Genomic DNA, 25,668 nt, shown 5'->3' with positions numbered 1-25,668 from the left:
TCTCCCCGCTCTATATTCTGTAATTTCTGCAATCGATCAGTATAATTCTTATGGGCAGAATCATAAAGTACATCTGCATAATCAAACAAAGGTTTGATTATAGAGTTGTAAATTATCCTCATACTTTGCTCATTTAAATTGAAACGGAGACGACCCAAATACCTTATTAAATTACTTATCTTCAAACATAACATTTCTGTATGAATATTCCATTTTAATTCTTGATCAATTTAACTCCGAGATATTTCACTGTTTGTTTGGACTGAGTACGCTTACCATTTACCTGTATATTGATCATATTGCATCGTTTTAACATTGCGGGTGATCCTATCAACAAACATTCAGTTTTATCAACATTCGAACTCAACTTATTTAAACACATCCATCTATTGATGCCATTCAAATCAATGTTGATAGCCTGTTCAATTTCAGTGGCGGATCCAGAGGGGGGGGGGGGGCGCAACCGGCGCACGCCCCCCCTTTATTTTTCGTGAAAAACAAAAGAAATAAAAAGAAAAACATGAAATAAAACCCGGAAGTGCCACCAGAAATATTAGTCACGCCCCCCCCCCATTCCTGGATCCGCCCCTGAATTTGATTAATATCAGAATGAGAAAAGTATAGAATATGAGTGTCATCTGCATAAAGATGATACACTGCACACTTCAATCTGTTTGACAATGTCATTGATATAGATTGTAAAGAGGAGATGCCCCAAAATGGAACCTTGGTACTCCGGCTTCCAGGGGATCCGACATTGCATTACAAAAGTATGTACGTATATTTGTCGACCAGACAAGAGTAATTCAAACCAGCGAAGGCTTTCATCGGAAACTCCAATAGAGTGTATAGCTTCGTTATACCAGCTAGGGAAGTGGGAACTCCCTTGCTCATGTACAGATGATTCCACTAGGAGTGTGCCGCGTTTGAGTCATAACAGAAAATATAGATTATTGTGTTCAATATGAGTGCTGCAGGGAAAAGGTTACCCCAACAGACTGTTTTTATTAAATGCAGCGTAAAGCTGTGCAATGTATTTAGTTTTCAAGATAGCGTTTGTCAGACTGAAGCAGCTACATGTTCTCAGTTCATATGAGTAATGTTTTGTTAATATTTTCTTCCTATTTCCTTTTGAATAATGATAATAATAATGATAATAATGATAATAACAATAATAGATTATCTTTTAAATCTTAATACAAGTATGCATCTTGCAAAGATCGATTTCTTTGTCGATGAATAAAGCTAAAAAATAATGATTAAAGCAAAATAAATCAAATTTGAAAATAGTGAAAAGACATGCTCGTACAATGGTGACATGACTGCTCAAACTTTGTACCGCGAATACAGAATAGCTCCGGTTTTATTTTCTCTAAGGACTTTAGGGTTAGGGATGGGTTGTGATATATTATGTTTGGTTTAAAAATAGTTTGATGTGAGGATTAGGATTAGGGTTATTATGTTTGTGAGCTTGCCGCTACGAGTATCTGGAGAATGTATAGCGCAAGAGTAACTGCGAACGCCGGTAATGTTAACTGATAATAGCGCTAGCGGGATGGTTGCGTGCGTGCCCGACTGGCGCGAGTAGTCTTGCGCTATAAACAATATTCGAATGTCAACTGTATGCAGAACGACGACCTTTTGGTAATCGCGTCGCGTTCCGTTTCTCATGCATGTCCACCTTACGTACGTACAACCCACACTGCACTCTCGCGTACTCGTACTGCAACGTACATATGCAAACGAACTAGAATCCAACTTATGTTTTGCTTTGAAATATTAGGAATGTGCGTACATTCGCCTTATTCGCTTGAGACGTCCGTATTTCCTGACTTTATAGCTCCCTCGTCGTGACTGCATTGTGAGAAACACGCCCAGCCGTTGTCATCAGCGCAGTTTGTATTCAAACGTTCCCAGATTTTGTGGAGTGCTGAGCAGAGCCAGCGGTGCAGTGTGAGCGGTTGCGCGTCGGTCTACTATACCGGATCGCCTCGGCTGGAGGACTATACCCGCTCCGCTGCGACGCCCAGTCGACAGTTCGGACTCCACACCTCAATCAAGCTTCAAGCCTTCAACCGTGTGCCGTGCTGTAAATTTGCATTCATGATTCTCAAAACATTGCACGATTTCGTTGAGACACACTCACCGTCAGCATGAAGCAGAAAAACGTGAGAAGTCCGGAAAGTCCATTTCTTCCGCAAAAGAAGTTGACTGATAGGTAAGATCACGCTCCTTCTTACGATCTAACGCTAGTAGAAATGCTATTAAATCCTACTGACATCAATCATTAGAATTAAAGAAATTCCACATGAGTCATGATTTTATTGGATGATTGATATTGACAGTGCGCGGTCTGATCAGTGATGATGACAGTTTGGATTAAAGGAAGGCTGCCTTAAAGGAAACCAAAACCCAAAGACAACTGTGGATTGAGTGAAAGCAGCAACGTTAGTAGTAGAGCACATCAATGAAAGTTTTACTAGGAAAATCAGACAATTGATGCAAAATAAACTGTAAAAAAATTAATGACTTTTGCTTCATTTGATTTTCCTCCAAACTTTCACTGATGTGTTCTACTTCTAGACAGTCTAATCTGTTGCTGTTTTCATTCAATCCATTCAGCTGTTTGGGTTTTGGTGTCCTTTAAGAATGAAAACATGTTTTGTTTGTAACATAAATAGGTCTATCATTTTGATAATAGCTGTTTTTAATTTACAGGTTGGTGGATCCGGGGAGGACTGTACCGGGTGCCCCCCCCCTTTTATGTCTTTTTATGCATTTATTATGGAAGTCAAGACTCTACATTCTTATGACTACAGTACTCATATACTGTATGTCACAGACTCATAGGTTGTGTGTTAGTTAAGTGGACAAAACTAGAAATGTCTACATTATGAAATATTCCAGGTTTGAAGTAGAAGATCTTTATTTTTTATTCTTTATTTCTTCTTTTTTTGTTTAGTCAGTAGGGCTAGATACAGTATCAGTACTCGGGTATTTAAGCAGAAACCTTCATTTTCTAAATTATAGAAAGAGAAATTCACTTTTATATCAATCGTCATAAAGAGTACGGATACAAGCATAGTGATCATACAAGTGGCAGTGCAGTCAGTGCAGTGCAGTGCCAGTGGTCTTGGTATCTCGTTGGTCTCTGGTGAGTGCATAATGAAAGAGCCTGTGCATGTTTACACGCTCTGAGCTTGTATTGTAAACAACACATTGTGTGTGTGTGTGTGTGCTGGCTACAGTGTGATGTCATGGCCCATGTTTTGAAGTTTATGTTGTATAGCATTTGAATGAAAGATTCAGTTTCTGACCCTTTTATTAGTCAGTCTGAGACACCATAGTTGTCCCAATCCTAGGCAATGGTGACAGTATTTGCTCTAACAGTTACAGTGTAGGAATTTCCCTCCGATATACAGTATTTTTGATATAAATCTGCAGGAAGAATTGAAGTGAGAATCAGATGCAACATTATGTATATATTAAACATTTATCAATGTTTTATGATAACTGTACATGTAGACTGCAATCATAAGGTTTGAATCTTGATTTTGGAAGACGACACCAAGGGTATCAAAAGTGGCTTCACCCCAGCATAAACAGTAGGCTTAGTTATTGTCTTTTTTCTTTTATCCTCTATTGATTACTGGAGCATGCAGTCTGGTGGGTACAATACAACTGGTAATCCCTGTGAGGAGGCTGTGCATTCTCAGGTCTTTATTGAAGGCAGTGTCTTTCTACATTGATTATAAAGGTTTCTATACATTACAGGCTTGGGAATCACTGTAGAGGAGCAAAGCTATCATGTACCCTGGGCATCTTGTCTTTTTTCGTTGATTGTTCAGTTCACTGGCAGTGTTAATGGTCACTAAGATTCCGTCCAAACAATCAAAAAGCAGAAAAGTTGAACAGTCATACTGTGAAGTCCAATTTGATGTGGTATAGAAAATGCTAAATTATGCCAGATGGACCAATCAAAAAGTAAAAAATTATTGGAGACATAGACATTGTTGACATATATATCTATGGGCTATTCCACGGTTACTCACGTTACACTTGGAGAAACCTTCACTCATTCCTGGAGCTGTAACTCCCTTATTATAGATATGAACCAAACAACTTTTTATCACAACAAAGTATACGGTCTGACTATCCTTTGTATAAAAACAAAACTTGAGAAATTTTGATATGCTCCTGGCAAATCTTTAAAATGTGTCGGTTACTCACGTTACACGATTTGGACATGTATGCATAAAATGAAAAGTCGACAAAAGTGAAAAGTGTCCTCATACCAAGCCTTTATGAAAGTTAATTATATCCATTTCAAAGAAGTACAGTAGGGAGACAAACTTTGTATATAGTATGTAAAATAACGAACGCATGGTTTTTTCTTGGGGTGCAGAAAAGGTGGTTACTACTCACGTTACGGTTACTCACGTTACATTTTGTCCATGTATGGTCCTCAATATAAACGTCACAAAAAAATTAATAATGTGTGTAGCATTCAAGTTTCTTTTTCTGAAATAATGTGTGTAGGATATCAGAGACCAGTTTATGTTTAAAGATAACATTCTGAGTAGGTTTCCTTCACTCTTTAACTAAATTGGACAGTATGCTATTTATGTATTTACTATACTGTATGAGTTCTGGCATGGGCTTTGCAAATAATATGAAAAAACTCGCAAACAAATGAGCTCACATTGAGCTCTCATTTCTTGATACTGTCCATGTCATTTAACCTGCATTTTGACTATCCAGCTGATAAATGTGTTTGTATTGAAAGTTAAAGTGTCCACAATTATTGTCAATATTGATAGCTGGTGCATCTGCAGTGGTTTTTTCCATTAAATATCTTCTATTTCATGTAAAAGATTACAAGGGTTGGGCCATTTCCAATATATCCCAACTTGCTCCATTACAGATACAGTGTACAATACTTGATATGTAGTTCTTCTCTTGGCCAACAGCAATTATACTTCTCCCGGATACATTCTTCTGTCTTACTCCACTGTATAGCCTACCAGTCTCTAATAGATAGATGGGCTCTCTTGTGCCTCCTCTGAGTCTGGTTAAACTTGACTTGCTGCATCCGCAGAAATCAGGAATTTTGAGATCTCCTCAGCTTTTTAAAAAATAGATACGATTTATGCTTGTGATTCCTGGAATGGGCTGTGTGGCTTCATATACAGTATGACACCAATATGAAGAAAATTTCTAGCCTTCATCTCAGCTTGTGACAGGACTGCCACTGTTACACCCTTCATGCCCTTAACTGCAGCAACAAATGTAGTAGCATCACACATATATATTAGCTTTTCTGATCCTTACTTTACCCCACATTTGATGTTTCACAATATCTATCCTGTCCACTAGTCACTGGCCACGGGATGTGTCTAAAAAGTTCCACTAAATCTAAAGTTTATCTATACAGTGTGTACAGTGATGCTGCAATGTTTCTGTTTTTTAATTATGATGCTGGGCCATCTGACCAGAGAAATCCTTTTTCACATGATCTGGTAAGCCATCCAGCACCGTTTCCTTTTCTGTGGGCAAGATTGTCTGATGTGTTGATGTGGGAGTGCTGAGACCCAGAATGCCACACTGCCACTGTAAAAAAGACTAACCTGCCTTTGATTCCAGTAGGTACTCTGGATCTTATCTTGAGCAACACAGGTGTAATTTTTTTTGCTGAAATGAACCTAAATGAGGGCTTCTTTAGGATAATTATTGTTGGTTGTCTGGTTGCATGTCTGGTCCTCATATGCCTGGTGACGCTTGTTATGTTGGAGGAACTGAGGCACCAAACTACAGTATGTTGTAATCGACTAGGTCATGTGTGGTGCTCTCCTCAACAGCTTTCATTTATCATTGTCTTCTGTGCACAGTTTTCCAAATGTACTGCTGGGTACCAGCACTGTCAGAGTTCATGATTCTTATGAATCTCCACCATCCTTGCACAAATTGCACTCATTCATCCAGCGTGCTCACTTACGTGTAGGTTCACTATGTACACAAGAATCTCTAGATCTCTGGGAGCTCATGCAGAATGGGACATGGTGATGATACTTTGTGAAGAGCACTAATTTACATGATGAAGTTCTCGTGATATTTACATATAATCTTAAAAACAAACATAGTGGGGAAGCTTGTCTGAAAGTTGGACATGATCGAGACAAAGTTCAGTAAATTTTACTTATACTTTCCCACTTTGATGTCTGGGAACACCTTGTAGAAAAGAGCATGCGTTTCCAAAATTGACAATGCCATGTACCAAGCTTATATTTATTTAATTATTTGTTTATTTTTGATGAGGAAAGAGTCACATCAGAGAGGGGTACTCTCATTTCACTTTTAATTAACCAAAAATAACTTCAAAGCTTACCACGTGACTTAAAATTTGCCATCCCACAGTAAATGTTACCTAAATTCATAATTTTTGCTGGTTACTCACGTTACAAAATGGTTACTCACGTTACAAGGTTACTCACGTTACAGTTTTTCTTCATCATTTTTATAAAGATTAGTATTTTGTTGTGATTTTGATAGTCATCACCTTGTCAAAGTTTGTTTGAAGGAAGAGAATTTCAAATCCCACCAATTTAATGTGAAGAATTTTTCTCTCAGAAAACAAAGTCAGTTTTTTCGGTTACTCACGTTACATCACGTAAGTGGGTTACAATATTTATTTTTGAACGAGTTCTGCAAATTTACTTGAAAAGCTGTTGTGTATTTTACGAAATTTGAGTCTTCTAAAATTCAGAAATGAATAAACTGGTATGATGTTGCAGTAATGAAATGGTAATATGCCATATTCCATTTTTCACTATTTTTCTTGTATTTTGGGAGAGAATGGAAGTCACAACTTTCAACCATTTTTTCCCAAAGTAAACATATGAAAATTAACTTTTTATTTTTGGTTCCTGAAAATATCATGTATGAAGGACTAAAAATGAAAATAACACAGAAAAATATTGAATTTGAATTTTTAAGCTCATGTCCACCAACCTGTGGAATAGCCCATATGCAATTAGGCATATGAATTGGAATTTAAATTGACAGATCAATGATAATTAGGTTCTGGAGTCTGCTATTGTATCATGTGATGACACCTGCAGTGAAGATGACTGTTGCTTGGTGATTGATGCATACAACTGTATGTATCATTGACTGTGTGAAGGGACACGAGAAAGCAGGCATTGATTCTGACTTTGATAATAACCAAGATCCATTTGCTTGCTAGCGTCCTTGACATTTCTTCAATATCAACAACTTTTCATGTCGTAGTCTAAAGTTAGTCACATGACCAAGATGGCTTTGTATGGATTCTGGAAGAGGATCTCATCACCCACTAGACTGCCAAATTCAAACATTCATCCCAATTTGTTGCAGTCTGTTATTCATGTAATTATGCTTCTTGTGTTAGTTTTTGTTTCAACATGCATTTGTGTGCTTTCCCTTCAGTTGACTGTAAACTTTTCAAATGATGATATATATATTTTTCTAACTCATATCCCAGGTTAGCTGCTAGATAAACATAAATTTATAACCAAGTTTATAACAGTTGTATGGCCTGACATACTAACGGTTGCCATTGTTGGATGTATATGACATATAAAGGATATCACATGCAAACTTGCATACAAAGTATTTACCGCAACCTAGTTTTTGGCAAGTTCCAAAGTTATTTGATAATTTGCTCGATCTTTGTTGCTACAGGACATTGCATAAAAACTTTTCTTGGCTAAAAAAAAAAGCAGGTGCGTCAGTCACCAGTCAAAGCCTGCCTCGTCATCCATGTTTACCAATGTGCCCTGGGATGCGGTCAGTGGGTCAGTGTGTTAATGTCACGTACTGTATTGTCACTCTCGGTGTGAAGAAAGGATATGGTCTAAGATAGAGGTACTGCGTGTGTGATTGAAGTGTTTTCATCCCAAGATGGATGGAGACCTTTTGTGTGTCATGAAAGTCTCTTGAAATACTCTGTAGTTGGACAAAAAAGAAGAAGAAAAGAACCCAACTCAACCTACCAACAATAAATAATCTCTGTTGACGAAAATGTCAGCAGAGATTGATGTACTTACATTTGGTTTCCTTTTGAAAGGATTAAGTTCTGGTATGAAGAATGAAGCATGTTGAGGAAACCCTAAACCTACATCAAGAGTTGTCAATATGTAGTCCTAAGGATGATTCCTTTGTGTCTCATTTGTGAAATCTTGTATGTTTGTTGAGTCTGGGCCACTGAGGGAAATGCATTATCCCTCTAGAGAGAGATGTCTTTTTTAGCTCAGTAGATTCTATCATAGAATTTCCCTGCACCTTTGTAACAGAGTGACAAGAGTGTATGTGATAGGATGATGTGTGGTACAGTGTATTTGATGATATCTTCGTGTAAGGCCAGTGAATGAAATACGTCACTTTTTTTGACTAACCACATGACCTCAAGTTTCGTCGCGGTGTGATGTCATTTCCTCATAATCGGCTAGCTTCCTTGGTAACGTTCAGTATCCTCATTAGGGAGAAAGTACAGTAGTTTGCAAACTTTACTACACTGACATGTGCTTTATGAGGCAGACTATTGACTCTTAAGATAAGACTGAATGAATAACACTGTCTGCAAGCATACATTTTATTCTTCATTCAAAAGTCATCGCCACAAGTGATTAAAGGTCCAGTTTACCTTTCGGAGCAGTGATTTAAAAAATGTTCAAGATATCACATTTGATGCATATGTGTAGACCTGTTTGTTGTATCACAAAACATCCTACATGTACCATGTAAAATTTTCACAATAAAGCCTAAAATATAAGGAGATATCAACATTTTTTTCAATAAATCATAACTGTAGACAGTTTAGTCTGGAAGCATTCTTATTATAAATATTGTTCACATTTTATGTATTTAACAATATAAATTGATAACTGATTCAAATTTTTACAGTGGTTGTTTCTATCCCTAACTCACATTTTAGAACTATTTTAAAGCACTAATACCGGGTTTCTGTTTCATCTGCAAAGGGTAAATTATGCCTTTAATTTTGTTCCCAGTCAGTAGTAATGCCTTTACCTGTTGCAAATTATGGCAGCTGTACATTGCTTGTTTGTGTGTCATAATCACATGCTTTGCAATGTCTTGCTTGATTGTCACAATAATTCATGCATAGGAATACAGAACTCACTTCAATCGGATTAGTAAGATCTCTTGAAGATTATGCACATCCTAGATTATTATATCACAAGCAGTTGATCCCATGGAATTTCAGTGTTTGTTTAATAGCATGCATGTACAGATCTGTTCATGTAGCAAATGGAATTGATAATATTTTGGGGATGAATTGTCACAATCATTTTTTCCTCTGTTTGCATTTTATTTTGAAGAAAAGTTATTTTTCACAAGCCTCTTTTGGCTGCAATTGTCTCCTACCTCTCATAGAAGACACAGACAAAATATCAAAATAAATGCATAAATCTACAGGTTTGTGTCTGTTGTTGGCTGTTCAGAGAAAGCTTTGCTGATTCATGTAAGGAAGGACTGTGTAGAACGTTCCCAAGGTGACTGCACAGTGTGTATTCCTGATCCTTGCCACATCATGATGTTTTAAAGGTTCCATACAAACAATCTATGTACCCACAACCCTCTCCTTTTCACCAAATATTGATATAAATGATAATGACACCCTCATCAAGAGCTCAAGCTTCATGTGTTCATGTACTTATAGGCTTAGCTGTGGCATTTAAGGAATTAAAGCAGACCTACAATTTATATTCTCAGAGCTTTCTTGTATGTATTTCTGTATTGGCCCCATGTTTATCATGAAAATAATTGCAAACATCATACCACTAATTGCCAGTTATGAAAACAATTGAAGTCATCCCAGTTTACTCCAAAATTAGAATACTTTACAGCTGATCAGTTGTTGTCTAGCTGCATGTGTGTGTATTAGTAAGTATGCTGATTATTGTGATGCATCCATGGTAGGCCTACAGTGTATAATATTGTTCAATGAAAAATAACATTAAATAACATTCAGCTTCTGTAACAGCAGTTGCAGTACCCTAAATGCATGGGTATTCAGTGTTTCAAACAAAGTCATCACCGAAGGTAGAAGTGTGCAAAGAGCCATTTGAGAAGCCAGGGATGTCTTACAGCTGAGCGATGACTGTAAGACCTTTAATTAGAGGTGTACGTGGACTCCTGAGTGTGCCACAAAGCCTGATTGCTAAACAGGATGGAATGATTTGCCACTCTGGGAGGAAGCTACATTCTCCCTGTAATAAATCCTTCAGATTGTTGATATCCTAACTGGCTCTCCATGCAACAGAAATGAGTGTCAAGTGGATTAGGATCATAGTATGTGTAATGTGAACCACCATCCAGTGTATAATGAGAATGGCATACAGACCTGTTCATTGTGTCAAGTCATCTATAAATAGTATACACTGTACCATACTATAAGTTTGATAGTGACATGTCATTCTCTGTATGAGAAGGTAGATGATTCTTGATTCGCAAGCAAGTTGTTACAGACTGTATCATATCAAATACACACATCATTAATTTAAATCCTCACAGTCACATTGTGGTAAAAAAGAAAGAAAAAAAAAAGAAAAAGAAAAAAGGGGGAGGTACAATAATTGTAGATTTGGTGAATGACTGATCTAATATCTTTCTACATGGTAGACAACTGCTGATTTGATTAGAAATATTCTCAATCTGAACATCAGGGAAAACTGTCTTATGTATGATAATTTACAAATATAGATAGTCCAACTCAGTATCTGGCAGAAAAATGTTAATATCAAATGTCTGTACTAAGAGTCAAATTCTGTGCAGTTTTGGAAAATTAAAGGACAAGTTCACCTTTATAAACGTAAGGATTGAGAGAATGTAGCAATATTAGAATTAGTAGAACACATCATTGAAAGTTTGAGGAAAATCAGACAATCCGTTCAAAAGTTATGAATTTTTAAAATTTTTGTGCAGCAACCGCTGGATGAGAAGACTACTGCAGTGTATGAATAACTTGCGTACAACAATATAAGGAAAATATAAAGAGAATTTCACAAAATTCCATCTTTTGAAAAAAGTACACATTCCCCTGACTCGTTACCGACAAATGTTATGGGCAATATTATTCCCCCTGCCTTTAGAAAGAGGCAAGTCAAGAGCTCTTTTATTATGCGAAAAAAGTGAAAATATGTTGAATTTTCTTTTACATTTTCTTTATACTGTTGTACGCATATGACTCACAAGCTGTAGTAGTCTCCTCATCCAGCGGTTCCAACACAAAAATTTTAAAAATTCATAACTTTTGCATCGATTGTCCAATTTTCCTCAAACTTTCACTGATGTGTTCTACTAATATTTTTGCATTCTCTCAATCCTTATGTTTATGAAGGTAAACTTGTCCTTTAAAGTGCAAAGGTACAATGTATACATTTGTACTTGCAATGTGATGGCAGAAGTAGTGTTCTAATTCAGGTTTCTATGTAGGTCCTACATTGTTTGCCACAAAAGTACAGATGTATCTCTTTGTAATTTTTGAATACACACTACTGAATGAAAGAGAGAGAGAGAGGCATTGTGTGCTATTCGTAAAATGCATATTATGTATTCTGTGCTAATAGAACTGTGGAGGATGAGCAGTGGCAAACATAGGAAGTTCAAATATTTCAGAGAGTACCGTATTTGCTTTGTGAAGACCTGGCAAGGTGTGCCAGTTAATCTAACTGATAGACAATACAGGTAACGTTTCATTTCAAATGATGCAGCAGCCTAGTGAACAGACACAGTGTGTGGACAGTGATGCATGAAATGTGTTGGCAATACCATGATAGCGTCGTTTGCCAATTGCATTTTATGACCCAGTTTGAGTGCTGGTGTTCTTCTTGACATACTAGGCGTGTCTTCACCAGCCCGAAGTTTCAAAATAGCGCGCTATCTTGCGGTTACCAAACTAGTCCGATGTCAAAATAGCGCGCTATCTGTGTAGTGAAGACGCAGATAGCGCGCTATTTGATCGGGAAAATTTCCCCCAAAATCATGGTCTAGTTCGTCAACTAGAGCGCTAATTCGTGAAATAGCGCGCTATCTTGGGTGCGTCTCCACCAGCCCGAAATTTTTTTGATCCCTCCACGCTTCTGGTTAGCCAGCTGGCAATGGAAAGCGCATGTACAAGCAGCTAGTGATTGTGTATACAGGGTTCTCGCCAGGAATTTCTTCACGCTTGTCGGCATTTATGCGCGCTGTTCTGGGGGTGGGTAGGGGAGGGGGGTTCCCCCTCCCGCGCGAAGCGCGGAAGCCTTCGCTAATGCTCAATACAACACAGATGAATCGCCGCTAAAATGCCACTAAATGCGACATTTTCACGGAGATGTAATGAACGTTGTGAGGGGCATATTCTCACAGACACAATGCAGAAACTCCATACATTTTGTTAGCGGCAGTTCCTAAATAATAAATGAAAGAGAAGTAAGTGCCGATGGTGGAGGTTCCGATTTCTTTTAGGCCTTTCCTGTTTCACTGTTGCAATAATTAGCCGTCTCTGCATCGCAACTACGCGCGCCGTGTTGCTTTCTCGCCGTCTGCTCGACCACGTGGTAGGCCCATTGCATGCAGATGCGCGAGAAGCGATCGAGAACTTTCGGGACATGGTTGCACTTTCCTTTCTGGGTATACTGCGGTAGTTTGGCCGTGACATCAAAGAGATATCATACAAAAATGTAATGATGGTCATTATTCCGAAGGTTTGTTTAATCATAAAATGAAACGATTCATGAGTACTTCGAAGGTTTGTAATCGAAAACAACAAGAACACCAAAGGTCGGTACTACAGATGAATGTTCAAAATAAAACTGATTTCGTTCGAAGATTAACAAACATTTTTTATTTTTTATTTTCCGATCAACGAACCTTCAGAAAGGAATCTATCATCTATCATCGTGATTGCTTCAGAATAAGAAAACACCCTTTTGGGGCCGTTGTTGTATTCCGAAATTATACTGGCAGAACATTCGAAATAACAAAACTGATTTCGTTTGGATATAAACGAATATTTTCTCCTTTATAAGTTTTCTATTAACGGTCATTCAGAATTAAGAATGTAGAGTATTATTTTGCCATTATTCTTTCGGAGTAACGAACCCTGAGGGTAAGAAAACTGTAACCGTTTTCATTTCTTCTTTATCGTTTTCCGATTAACGATCGTTCAGAATTAAGAATCTATATCGTTATTCTTTCGCAGTAACGAACCTTCAGAGTAAAAGAAAACTGTAACCGTTTTGGGGCCGTCGTTTTATTCTGAAATTTCACTGACGGAAACGTTCGAAATAACAAAAGTGATTTCGTTGTGAAATGAACGGACATTTTTTAAAATCATTTTTGGATTAACGAACCTTCAGAATAAGGAATATAGCATTATTTTTTCATTTATCTGTCGGAGTAACGAACCCTAAGAGTAAGAAAAGTGCAACTGTTTTTTGGGCAGTTTTATTCCAAATTTCACTGGCAAAACGTTTGAAATGACGTACTGATTTCGTTTTGAAATTTACGGACATTTTTCTTTATTCAATTTTCGGTTAACGAACCTTCAGAATAAAGAATCTATTATTATTTCATCATTACTACTTCTGTCGGAATAACAGACCCTTATAGAGTACGAAAACACGCTGTTTTGTGCCGTCGTTTTATTCCGAAATTTCACTGACAGAAACGTTCGAAATAACAAAACTGATTTCGTTGTGAAATGAACGGACATTTTTTTTTAATCATTTTTTGGATTAACGAACCTTCAGAATAGGGAATCTAGCATTATTTTATCATTAATCTGTCGGAGTAACGAACCCTCAGAGTAAGAAAACTGCAACTGAGTGTTTTGGGGCAGTCGTTTTATTCCCAAATTTCACTGGCAAAACGTTTGAAATGACGTACTGATTTCGTTTTGAAATTTACGGACATTTTTCTTTATTCAATTTTCGGTTAACGAACCTTCAGAATAAAGAATCTACAATTTATTATTTCATCATTACTACTTCTGTCGGAATAACAGACCCTTAGAGTACGAAAACACGCTGTTTTGTGCCGTCGTTTTATTCCGAAATTTCACTGGCAGAACGTTCGAAATAACAAAACTGATTTCGTCGTGAAATGAACGGACATTTTTTCTTAATCATTTTTGGATTAACGAACCTTCAGAATAAAGAATCTAGCATCATTTTATCATTAATCTGTCGGAGTAACGAAAAAAAATGAATCTTGGTGGCGATAACTGATGCTGGTGTAGAGAAAAACAAAGACAGCTCGCTCAAAAGATGCTTCCTTCTTTCAGTTTATTTTCTCCCCAGTCATTCCTATCGTTCTCCTCCCATGAACCCCTGCCATGCAGGGACGATGAACAAAACAAAATGTTACCGATGCTGCAATGAAAAAAAAAAAAGAAGAAGAAAGAAACACGTCCTCAAAGCAAATTATCTACACTTTTCAAGTTGAACAAATTGATGTTCGTAATGAAGAATAAAAAAAAGCACGACCTCAAGCAGTGGGGAAACTTGATATCATGGCTTGTGGAAATTTCCATGAAATTTCCACGAAAGCCAGGTGTCAGATAAAGAATGTCGCGCGTACTGCCACCTTGCTTCAGTGGTCGTAAACAGCGTGTACATAGCATGTAAACCAACTGGGAACATTGATGAATGATCATCATTTATTTTCTGCCCGTGAAGGCCCCCTAACCCACCTTTTAACAAACCCAAGCCAGAAGCACGTGGAGCATTACGTATACGTTGAACTTGAAAGACCATCATGACAGAATTACTATAAATTTCGGCCCGGAGAAGGAAAATGGAATATTCACGAATGACGTTTACAAATCCATAGAAATTGAAAAGGCTAAAATGGAACGCATGGCTTTTTAGATTAAAAAAAAAAAATAACCCACTGAAACTACCAAAACCTAAATAATAACAATTTGCATTTGCTTACTCCATCGCAAGTTCTTTTTTCTTTTCTTTTTTTAACGAAAAATGGAGTTAATTTTCTCTCTGCGGCAATGCTTTGAACGCATCTAATTTTGCGTCATTGCCGATGGCCAGCTTCCTAAAGAATTGATACGAATCCTTTCAAATATACGAAACAAAGTCTAAAGATCCCGGATCCTGGCGGTGAATTTCGGTGGTATTATAAATCCTGCTCACTATCAAAATTTAATCATCTGTTCATTGCGCCATTTTACCAACCAACTGTTCCTGAAAATTTCATCCTAATCTGTTCCCAAATTTTGACTTATTTTGCGAAAAAAGAGACCGACAGGCAGACAAACTAACAAACAAACCAAAGCAGCCAAAAAAAAAAAAAATACAACCTTTGGCGGAGTTGGGCATGCATTTCATATCGTTTGTTTTTGCGTAACCCGACAACAAGCGTGACAACAAGCGAGCACGTGTCAGCCTTCCTCAGCCTCCTTCGGCCTCCAACCCTCTCTTTCCGTCCTCTCTCTCCCTCTCACAATACACTGTACCGTTGTACACGCACAGGCGGCTGTAAGTGGCCGGCTGGGTGCTTGTGCATGTGTGTGTGGATCCCAAATCAGAGCGCATGTGAGTGAGCAAGTGTGTGATGTGGTGTGTATCAGCAGGGAGGTGAGACCTCCCTGGTATCAGCTAGTACGTCGCTCTGTTGAGCCGCGTTGTTGTGATAGGTGCGATGACTGCGTAGGTAAATTGTTGCACTTGTATAAGTATGTAAACTGCTGCTGCTTTCCACATCTAGCTTCTTTTCTAGCCAGATAATAAAGACTGAAAAAGGCGAGAAATTGGTCCGAACTTAGCTCGTCAAGCAAGTTACCCTTGTCGGCAAGTTCACGCGTGGTGTTACCCTTGTCGGCAAGTTTTACCCTTGTCGGCAATTGCTTCTTCAAACCGCACGCTTGTCGGGGCCGACAAGGGTGATATACGCTGGCGAGATCCCTGGTATAGTACATTACACGCACGGTGTATTCAAGGATCACATGTGTGTACTATAGGCCTACTGTTGTTGTCATCTTTAAAACCAGGGAGGTGATTTCTCTCACCCCCCTATTAAAACTTAGTGCCGTGCATGCTAGCTGTTTTTTTTTTTTTTAACTTCTTCTTCTGGTCCACTCTACCTTAGCTGAAGATTCTTGCAGATTGTGTGCATTTTGGATTTGTTTAAACATTGCAATTTGTTAATTTCATGTAAGATGCCTCACTGGACAGAAGAAAGAGTAGCGTTATTAATATCCCTTTGGAGAGAATTTGCTGTACTGCTCACCTCCCTGGTTGTAGAATCGTACATACGGTGATATAGGCGATTTTGAGCGGGGAAATCCACTTTCGAACCGCGAGCCAGGCAGAGTAATATTGCAAAGTGCGCATGCGTCAATTTTCGGACTAATTTCCCGAAGCAGGCTGTTCGAGCTGATGAGGACGGACATTCGCTGTATCGGGCTATTTTCTAAGACCGCAAAATGTCCCGCTAGTTTGAACTTCGGGCTGATGAAGACACGCCTACTGTTCAAGTCCTACATAGTTTAGTGCTAGAATGGTTGAAGGGGCTGAAAGAGATTATAATTACAGTATGTGTTTGTTTAGTATATTCCGGCACTGTTTTGTTGTTGTTGTTTTGTTTTGTTTTGTTTTGTTTTTTGGCTTGTATTCACTCAGATGGGAAGAGTGGGTCATTTAACAGTATTATTGAAGTAGGCCTATTTAAGAACTGAAGCTGTTAATTGTTCCCTGCAAAGTGTGTGAAAACTTTTTTTTTTCCCCTAGATGAGAGGCCATAAATACATGGATATGTACCTAAAAGGGGGATAAGTATTGTGTGAATGGAGTAAAATGGATATAGGGCCTATTGGTAAAAGTTGAGTGAAAACTTACCGGTACTATGATTCATGAGGTTAGTCTGCTTCGAACATTTTGCCACCTCAAATCGTCATTGAGAGAACAGTTGAGTGGGAGATGTCAATACTTTCACAATTAAAGGTGCATGGTCCCGGTGTTTTAGTCAAATGTGTACGCGGGCGCACGGCGCAAGTTTCCTATAGAGACCTATGCTATCGACTTCTCTTGGGCGCTTACGCTTTGGCCCACTTTCCCGAGTCCGAAGAAGTCCGATCCCATGTGTCAGTGGTCCGATCACAGTTCGGTTCATGATTCGGCTCGGGGGGATGACAGCTAAATAGCAAATTTCTTTTGTGATGTCATAATAAGAAGCACATATGCAAGCACCCTGGCATTACTACAGCTGCGTGATGCGCAGAGAAGACAACGAAGGCAACGTTACTTAGCAACACCTATGCGCTTTACTCTTGATGACAGCTCAATTTCGGCAATCTTCGTATCAATGCTAACGGTGATCGGCGGTAGCATCAACAGCGCCATCTACGTACACTACTGGGACTATGCCCCTTTAAAGTTAGATGTTTCACACCATCTAAGATAGATTATGTTCATCCATGCATACAGTGTTTACTAATGAAGAATGGTATGTTGGCATGTTTATATGAAAACAAATTGGATACTCATGCTATCATTTTACAATTTTTTTTTTTTTTTGGGGGGGGGATTTGATTTAAGCCCTATTGTTTTTGTTTTTGTTTTTGCATTTGCTTGTTTTTTTGTCTTTTTGCTTTACTTTCCAACCATTATACTTCTGAGCATACTTTAAATTTGTAAATTTCTGAAATTCACTTTCAGGCAACTTCAACTGTGCAAGTATGTAGCTATACATGTATTTTCAAGATTCACAGATTCAAATGCCATTTTATTGCTACTATCTCTGATTATTTGTAAAGACAGTTTAATAATGTACGCAATGTAGGCCCATAGTTTATTTTCTTGAGGCAGTTTTCCTGTGTGACCTCTCATAACCCATTCTGTAAAATATATCCTTCACACCTCACTCAGGATAGTAGCCAGTGGTATACCACGGTAATGCAGGGCTGCATACTAACCCATTTTCCCTCTTGGCTAACCTGTCTGTTGGTCCAGTAGGTACCTAGTTTTTCTCTGTTTTACTGGTCCATTCCTGAAAAAAAGTTACTGGTCCATCACTGCTTTTTACCGGTCAGGGACCGTCAGACCAGTGTTAGTGTACAGCCTTGGGTAATGACAGTTTATCTGCTCAGAGTCATTACTGTATTAAGCCAATTGAGTGAGCAGAGATAACAGCTGATGCAGGGCTCAGCACTAACTTTTTTTTTTTTTTGTCTGGTGGGCCATTTGGGCGTCTAAAAACTGAAATTTAGACCCCTGGCCTGAAAAAAGATAGTAATATTCCGAAATAAAAGCAAAAGTCAAAATCCGTTTTGACTTCGAGTTGCCCAATAAGGCTACCAAAATATGAATTTGGTGGCCTGACACCAATTTTTAGTGGCCCTGGGCAATTGGGCCACTGCTAATGTTGAGCCCTCAGCTAATGAGATTGACATTGGCAATGTGTATTCCATCTCTTCACAGTAAGAAATGATAGCCAATGTGTAGAGTCAGTGTAGGTCTTGTCTCCTTAAAAGAATGTTTACAATGTAGTAGACTGTAGGTACTTCTTAAGCCTCCTGTTGGTATAACATGGGGGGGGGGGGGGTTATCAAAAGATAAAATCGATTTTAAATTTCCTTACCACACAGACTGCCTTAGACTTACAGCTGAAATCAACTATATAATCAATTTAACTCTTCATAAAACAGGGCCCTGTTGATAGAACAAGGACAGACACATTTTACTGAGTGGAGATTGACAGGTCAAGTAGGCTGGTTTTTGCAAAGTTAGTACAGTCTAAACACATAACAACTCATATCTTCCCTCAATGATGATAACAGTCTGGACTGTGTACATATCCACATCTTTCAAGGTCCTCGTGGTTCACATCACACAGTCCTACTACCAGCATCACAGCCAGGTTCGCTGTCTTGACACTCATGATCTTTTAAATTTGTTATCAATAAAATTTGTACTGTTTGGGAGGCTAGCTGTTCCCTGTAGTCAGTGTCACAACATGGCTTCACCTGTAAATTTAGTCTTGATGTCAAGTGTATTTAAGGGTTAGTATAGTATTGGTGGAGATGAGAATTGGGCTTTTAACTTTTTGCGAGATACCAAGAAACCGCTATGAAATAGTACAGGCCATACCATTCTAAGAGGAATTCAAAGTTTATTTGATGAAAATTGGTATTGGAATTGCTGAGACATCCAAAAACAAAGTAAAACAAAGTCATAATAAAAGGTGGGTCCCACCTTTTATTAGGATTGCTCTGTTTTGGATATCTCAGCCATTTTAAAACCAATTTTCATCAAATAAACATTTAATTCCTCTTGGAATTACATACATGTTCTTTCATATTCATAAAAGGTGTCTCATTATCTCACCAAAAAAAGTTAGAAACCTGAAGATACAACTGTAGGTCTCAACCAAAACTATGCAATTCCTTTAAGTTATTTAGCCTACATTGCAGAATGGGAATTACTATGTACAAATGCACTTCTCTTTAATACAAAGAGTGTGCCAAGTGATTTAGAATAATATCAGCTGCCAGAGGCATCATGATAAAAGTGAATTGTAGCAATAGTAATGGATTTTATAATCATTTTACACACTTGATCTGCAGAAAAGAGCCATGAAGGTCTACCTGGACATTTTACGTAGGCTGGTAGATACGAAAAAAGTTTCATTAAAATTGTATAAAATGCCATCATGCTTGTGGATTCTAAATAAATTTCATATCCAAGGGAAAAAATATTTGTAAGATCGAAAATCAAGAGTCAGTCCTGTGTTCTGCATACTGGTAATATTATGTAGAAATGCTGTATAATCCATCAATGTTACATTGGTTGTCATTATGGAATTTTCACATTTTATTCTTCCCAGCCATATTCACGTTTATGCGGGTTTCTGCCTTATCACTGTTATGCACACTGTATTGTCTATCATTGAAATGTAAAATGATACATCAAATGTGCAACCTCAAGGTACTTAAGGTAGTGGACTCCTGAGCAGGTTTTTCCCCAGCTCACTTAGAAATTATTGTCCCATATTCATAACATTGTCTGCCAGTATGAAATGGATGCTTATAAATGATGTTTTGCTTTTTGAAATCATAAAGGTAGTTTTTGATGAAAGTGAATTGATATCAAAATGCCTATGACACTTTGCAGAGCTTTTTTGAGGTGTGGTACACGTGTATATTATAGATCAGAAGGGGAAGCGAAACAGCTATAAATACTTTCAGGAAGTCAGACAGCATGTGAGGCTAGCAGTCTTGATTGTCGATAAACAATCAAGCATGAAACCCATTCCGGATGAGAGAGAATCTTATTTGCCGAGGGCATGACAATGATCAATAATTCTTGATAAGAGTGCCTAGTTTATAGTCCACTTCGCCCTTACTCCCATCCAAGAAGGAAGCCATGTCCAGGCTACAGACATTGAAGGCTGCCAATGCCATACTATTTTTGATCTCATTTGAGCTCAGTTTATATTAGGCCAAGGGATGTTCTCATGCATTTCATGTATTATACTGTTAGCTATCAGTTTGTTCAGTTCTCTCTCGCTCTTTTTTTTTTTTTTTTTTTTTTTTTGGGGGGGGGGGCATTTTATGAAATGTTTGGACAGATTTTTTTTTGGTAATAATGTTATAAGCTACTGAAATCCTTGCTTCTGATTGACTGCAAGCAAATTTGTCTAAAAAAAAATATCAGACAATGCGCTTCATGAAATGTCCCGCGAAGCATGGCGCATACCCCAAGAAGGAAAATGACACTTGAAATTGTTGCTGTTTGTGTGTGTGTGTGTGTGTGTGTATGTGTATGTATGTATGATCAAATGTATGTATGATCAAAATAGCTTTTTCTGAGAATTATGCAGATTTCTATGTCATTTCTCTTATAAAAACAGTATGATTTGGTAAAAAGAATCAAATATATCGTACTGTATGTTGAAAAGTGATTTAGCAGCACAAGAAAGAAGAATACAGCTGCTTTCTTTTTTGTTGGTGGATGTATTAATTTTATTGTTAATATGGATTTCACATTGAATGAAGCTCAAATAAAGAATATTATAAAACAAAAAAAAAATGTGCGTGTGTGTGTTGACATTAGTTACAGCATTTACATGATCAAGGAGCTACAACTACAAGAGTAGCTCCATGGTATGATTATTTTCTAATACACGATGTTCATGCAATGTCTAGAGGCTGAGGTACACTGTATGGCTGTTATGATTGATTGAGCACCATACGTACATGCTTCACACAGTCTATGTGTCTTTCACACATCTCTGCAAACACACTCTTAACAAGTGAAAAAAAAGAATGAAATTGCAACAGGTTGAAATGTGGACTGCAAAAAGGGCCTTCATGGGTGGCTAATTTTTCGAATGAATTCATTGTGCTGTTCTTGAGAAGATTTTTGGCCTGTATCGTGAAAATGAAGGAGGTCCCACCTCCAAGGTTTGATATTGATTTAATAATGAGTGTGTTGTTTTTATGTATTTTTTTAAAATCCATAAATGACTGCTCTAGGAGTACATTTATTATATAACCTTATTGAGTATTTATATAAATGGAAGAATTTGTACTTTGAGAACAGTTTCTTTATCATAGTACATTGTACATCAGCCATTGCTCAAACACAAGTTATGATCTTCAAATTCATTTTTATAAACAGGAATACAGTGTGAGAGTCATCATTGGATCATTTAATGTTTAATCAGCCAGCTGACTCTTTCATTTGACACTGCTTGCTAGGAATGCCACAATGATTTTCCTGAGTATCATTTGAGTGTATGTGCTTTGCTGCTATCACAACATATTGATCTTGATAATATTTGAATGTACTCGGCAATGTGGATATTGTTCATGGGTGCGGGGATGAATAGCTGAGGATATGTCAGGAATGCAGCTCTGTAGATTGTGAGTCATGGAAATACTGTTTGCCCTGTGGATTATTAAACCCAAAATGTTTACCCAATACATATTGTCTGTGGCCAAATTGACTCTTTGCCAGTGAACCACATAGAGGCTATAATCATGCTTTATTGTTGACATGATTCACTGGCTTTAAGTAGGCTATTGAAGTATTCGCAATGCAAGTGTGCTGCAAATAAGCCAGTTCGGAGATACATGTAGTTCATGTGCACATGGGTACAAACGACCTTTCATCTTTCTTAGTTGGTTCGCAAAGGCACTTCACTCAATTCAAAGCGACATAATGCAGCAGCTTGCCCAACATAGCAATTCATGGAAGTCGTATTCCAACAAAAAATGAACCTGTGTAGATGAAGTGGCCAGAATGGTTCGTTGATCAACACTTTGGGAAGCATCTATTTTATTGTGCCGTTTTGAATACATTAAAACAAACTTTTTCTGTTCACATGCCGAATACCAGGCTTGATGTCAGGTGGATGTACTGGCTGTGGCAGGCACCATTTATAAGGATTCCATGAATAATCATAGCATTACAGATGCTTATCTCAGTGAAATTAAAAACCAACCTGTCTCTCTGTACAAATGACCTTTTTCTGCTCATGCTCAAACTGGAACCCTGAACTGGCTTATTGAATTACACACTATCAAACTTCTGTACCACTTGTTGATTTTAAAACAAACAAATAAACATTCAGTCACTCTGTAGTTTTGTGAATGAATCTTGAAGACCTGCTGGGGAAGGCATCCAGGCTAGCCTGGCTCAGATAGATACTGTATTCGAGAATCCATAAAACAAATTGGTGTACAGCTTTATCACTGATCCCTGCTAGGTGTACACATAGCCAAAGAATCTGGAATGGAGTCGACCGTCATTGGTTGGGGTATGTTTCGATGCATACATGTATTTGCTGAGCGATGCTATTCTTGGTTTTCGAATGTAACCCAGTGGGCAGGGAATGAATCGGGCCACCCATGAACCCCCACGCCACACTGGTACAAGGTCTCCAACTGTGGAAATGGAAGCCAGAAGAGAGAGAAGAGATCCGTATCCCTCATAAAAGAAACAGATAGTATTTGTGAGATTATACCCTCTCGAATGTATAAAGGTAATTATGGAATTAATGATATAATGATTAATAATCATAATGTACATGTATGATATTACTAATTATTATAATTTATATATTTACAAATTTGTGGAATGGTAAGAAGAATTTAATCTTTATGTGAAGTTGAAAGTACTTCTTTACTGTAAATGTCAATCCTGTGGAGAGACGTGAATGGGTACGTATGGAAATTGCCCCAACACATCACAAGATTTCAAACCTAGAATCAAAGCCTTCTTCTGTGAAGTTAATGTCAGTGAATCACACTCATACAAACTCAGTGTATATAAGTACTGTAACTAAAGATATTATTTCATTTTGTAATTGAAAAATATACAAACTTGGCATACATAATTTAAAAACATACTTTAAGATGTATTTCTTTCTGAAAATGAAAAATAATTTCATATATTTCATCTTCTTTCACACTAGTAATTGGAGTATAACTTGGTCTTTGCTGCTCAGTGTGTGCTTGTTGGGGCTCGGGCACTCCATATCTTTCCTTGAACAATACAAACTTGTGTAAATCAACTTCAGTTTACTTTGTAAAGAAGAGATAAATTGTATTATCCGAACCATGCAAGGGCTGGTACTAAAAGTCCTGCAGTAATATTGATAATGTTGTCAATGCTGTGAATTTTAATCTCTTGTTTGAAAAAAAGAAAGAATGATGGTCTTTAGCACTGACAAAATTTCCATTTTATTGTCAGATAAGAGAATTCCTGAGGAAGCCATGAAAGTGACTCTTACCTCCTTGCTTGAGTCCACAATATTAGGATTGCTTCATGACAAGTACAAACCAGTCAATACTCTACCCAGTTTTTATCATGGAATATCATTGATTCTCCTTCATCATGGAAATTAAATGCACACAAACCTAAGAGTACTGTAGTGTGTACCTTGAGCAATCTATCAGGAAACTGAAATTAGATGGAGGAATGGTGTGACTGTAGTTACGTTCAGACGGGAGCCCTTAACCTCGAAGTTAGGAAACTTCGAGGTTAGAGCTTGTAGTTAGGGACCGTGAAGACGCACTCGTAGTTAGCAAACCTCGAGGTTTGCTCGATGTTTCGAGCCACGAGAAATCTTATGGTTAGCGCTCTAACCACGAGCCGCGGGGGGTCCCCACTCGTAGTTAAGCACCGTGTGGACACAAAAAACAACGAACTCGAAGTTAAAGAGTGACCTCGCCGTAAACTCCAGCCCCCACAATTTCCCTCTGCTTCCGGGTCAACCTCCCAAACGTACACCACAAATACACTACACGTGAAAAACCTATGACGCACGACACAACAACATCATCTTTTCTTCCCATGCGCTTGATCTCTGAAACTGAACACGTCGAACTCGCTACTGTATTCTATATTCTTCTCCGACGCTAAAAAAATGTTTTCGACGAATATCTTCATAAAGGTATAAAGTCATCAGTGCAGTGCTATCTCTGCATACCATGACAGAGAAAAAGAGTACCTGTAAGCGAGTCCGACAGGGTTGGACTAAAGAATAAATAGACGCCTTGTTAGCAGTGTGGCCTGAAACTTCCGGTTTTGTGGTTTTAACATCGAGTGGGACCCACTCGTAGTTACGGGGGGGGGGGGGGGGGGGGGGGGCAGAAGCTTAACCTCGAGGTTTCGTAACCTCGAGGTTAAGATTCGTCGTGTGGACACACGTCGTAGTTAGGGGGCAAGAGCTAAACCTCGAGGTTAGGGCCTGCCGTCTGAACGTAACTTGTCATACTGTCAGAATTCTCTGTTGCTATCTAAGGCAGTCCAGTGTTTACATAATGAACTAATCAAGTGATGAGCTGCAAAGGGCTGTAATGAATCTTGAAGTGCTGACAGGGAGTATGATGAAATGCCAGCTAGTCTGCTTTCTCAGTCATTGCTGTTGGTGTTGTTGCTTTCTTTCATCATCTTGTAGGCATAAAGGCCATGGACCCAGGGTGACACACTTGACATTCAAACCTATTGTTCTACCACCTATGGACCTACAGTAGTGCTCTCAGCAACCTTTTTGCATCTATTGGTTACAAGAACTCATAGCTTGAAGCAAGATTTGTTTGTTCTCACTGGAAGAAAATTATGGCATATTTATTGAATGTCTTTACACATCCATTAAATACATTGTAGCAGCATGCATACATGGGGTATTGCTTTTTATTTTCTCACGGAAAGGGCTTGCCTGGGGCTTGCCTGATCAAAAAGAAAAGAAAAAGTATTTTGGAAGGGTTACATGACAGGTATCATTACTCATGTTTGCTCTGTTTGCTATGTCCCAGTTGGTATTGACCAATAGTAATGTCTGGTCTTTGTCTTCAACAGGCAGGACGTCTGCCTGCCAATCAGAAGTTTCGACACTTAGGTTCTATTATAATACCAACCGGAAACTGCCTGTCTGTGTGTCTGTCTTTGTCTCTCTCAGCCTCTAGTACCCAATGTGGACAGAAGAGGTCAAAGTGTGCTTCCTGTCCTGATTTCCTGCTTCAGTCACTGCAGAGCCACAGGATGTAGGAATTGTAGTTTCTTGTGAGTTTGGATGAAGGTCATCGTCTCCCTTTCTTTCTCTAGGCTTATTATCTAAACTCTGATCGTTTCAACCTTTTAAAGCATCCTTATGGAATAATTC

General features: G+C 38.2%; 1 protein-coding gene across 1 annotated transcript in view; it reads left to right on the top strand.

Annotated features, from left to right (window-relative positions):
• The first annotated feature begins 1,885 nt into the window (after nucleotides 1–1,885).
• Nucleotides 1,886–25,668, top strand: part of LOC139743561 (uncharacterized) — a 50,717-nt gene continuing 26,934 nt past the window's right edge. The window contains exon 1 of the mRNA XM_071654041.1: nucleotides 1,886–2,218. Coding sequence (XP_071510142.1) covers nucleotides 2,154–2,218 — 65 coding nt within the window. The 5' untranslated portion in view covers nucleotides 1,886–2,153. The remainder of the gene's footprint in view (nucleotides 2,219–25,668) is intronic.

The sequence above is a fragment of the Diadema antillarum genome, unplaced genomic scaffold, assembly GCF_040938485.1.
Source record: "Diadema antillarum isolate AM-2024a unplaced genomic scaffold, OU_Dant_1.0 seq00001096_RagTag, whole genome shotgun sequence".
Taxonomy (NCBI): Eukaryota; Metazoa; Echinodermata; class Echinoidea; order Diadematoida; family Diadematidae; genus Diadema; species Diadema antillarum.
Note: the sequence above shows the minus strand (reverse complement) of the source record. Positions and strands in the feature narration are given on the sequence as shown.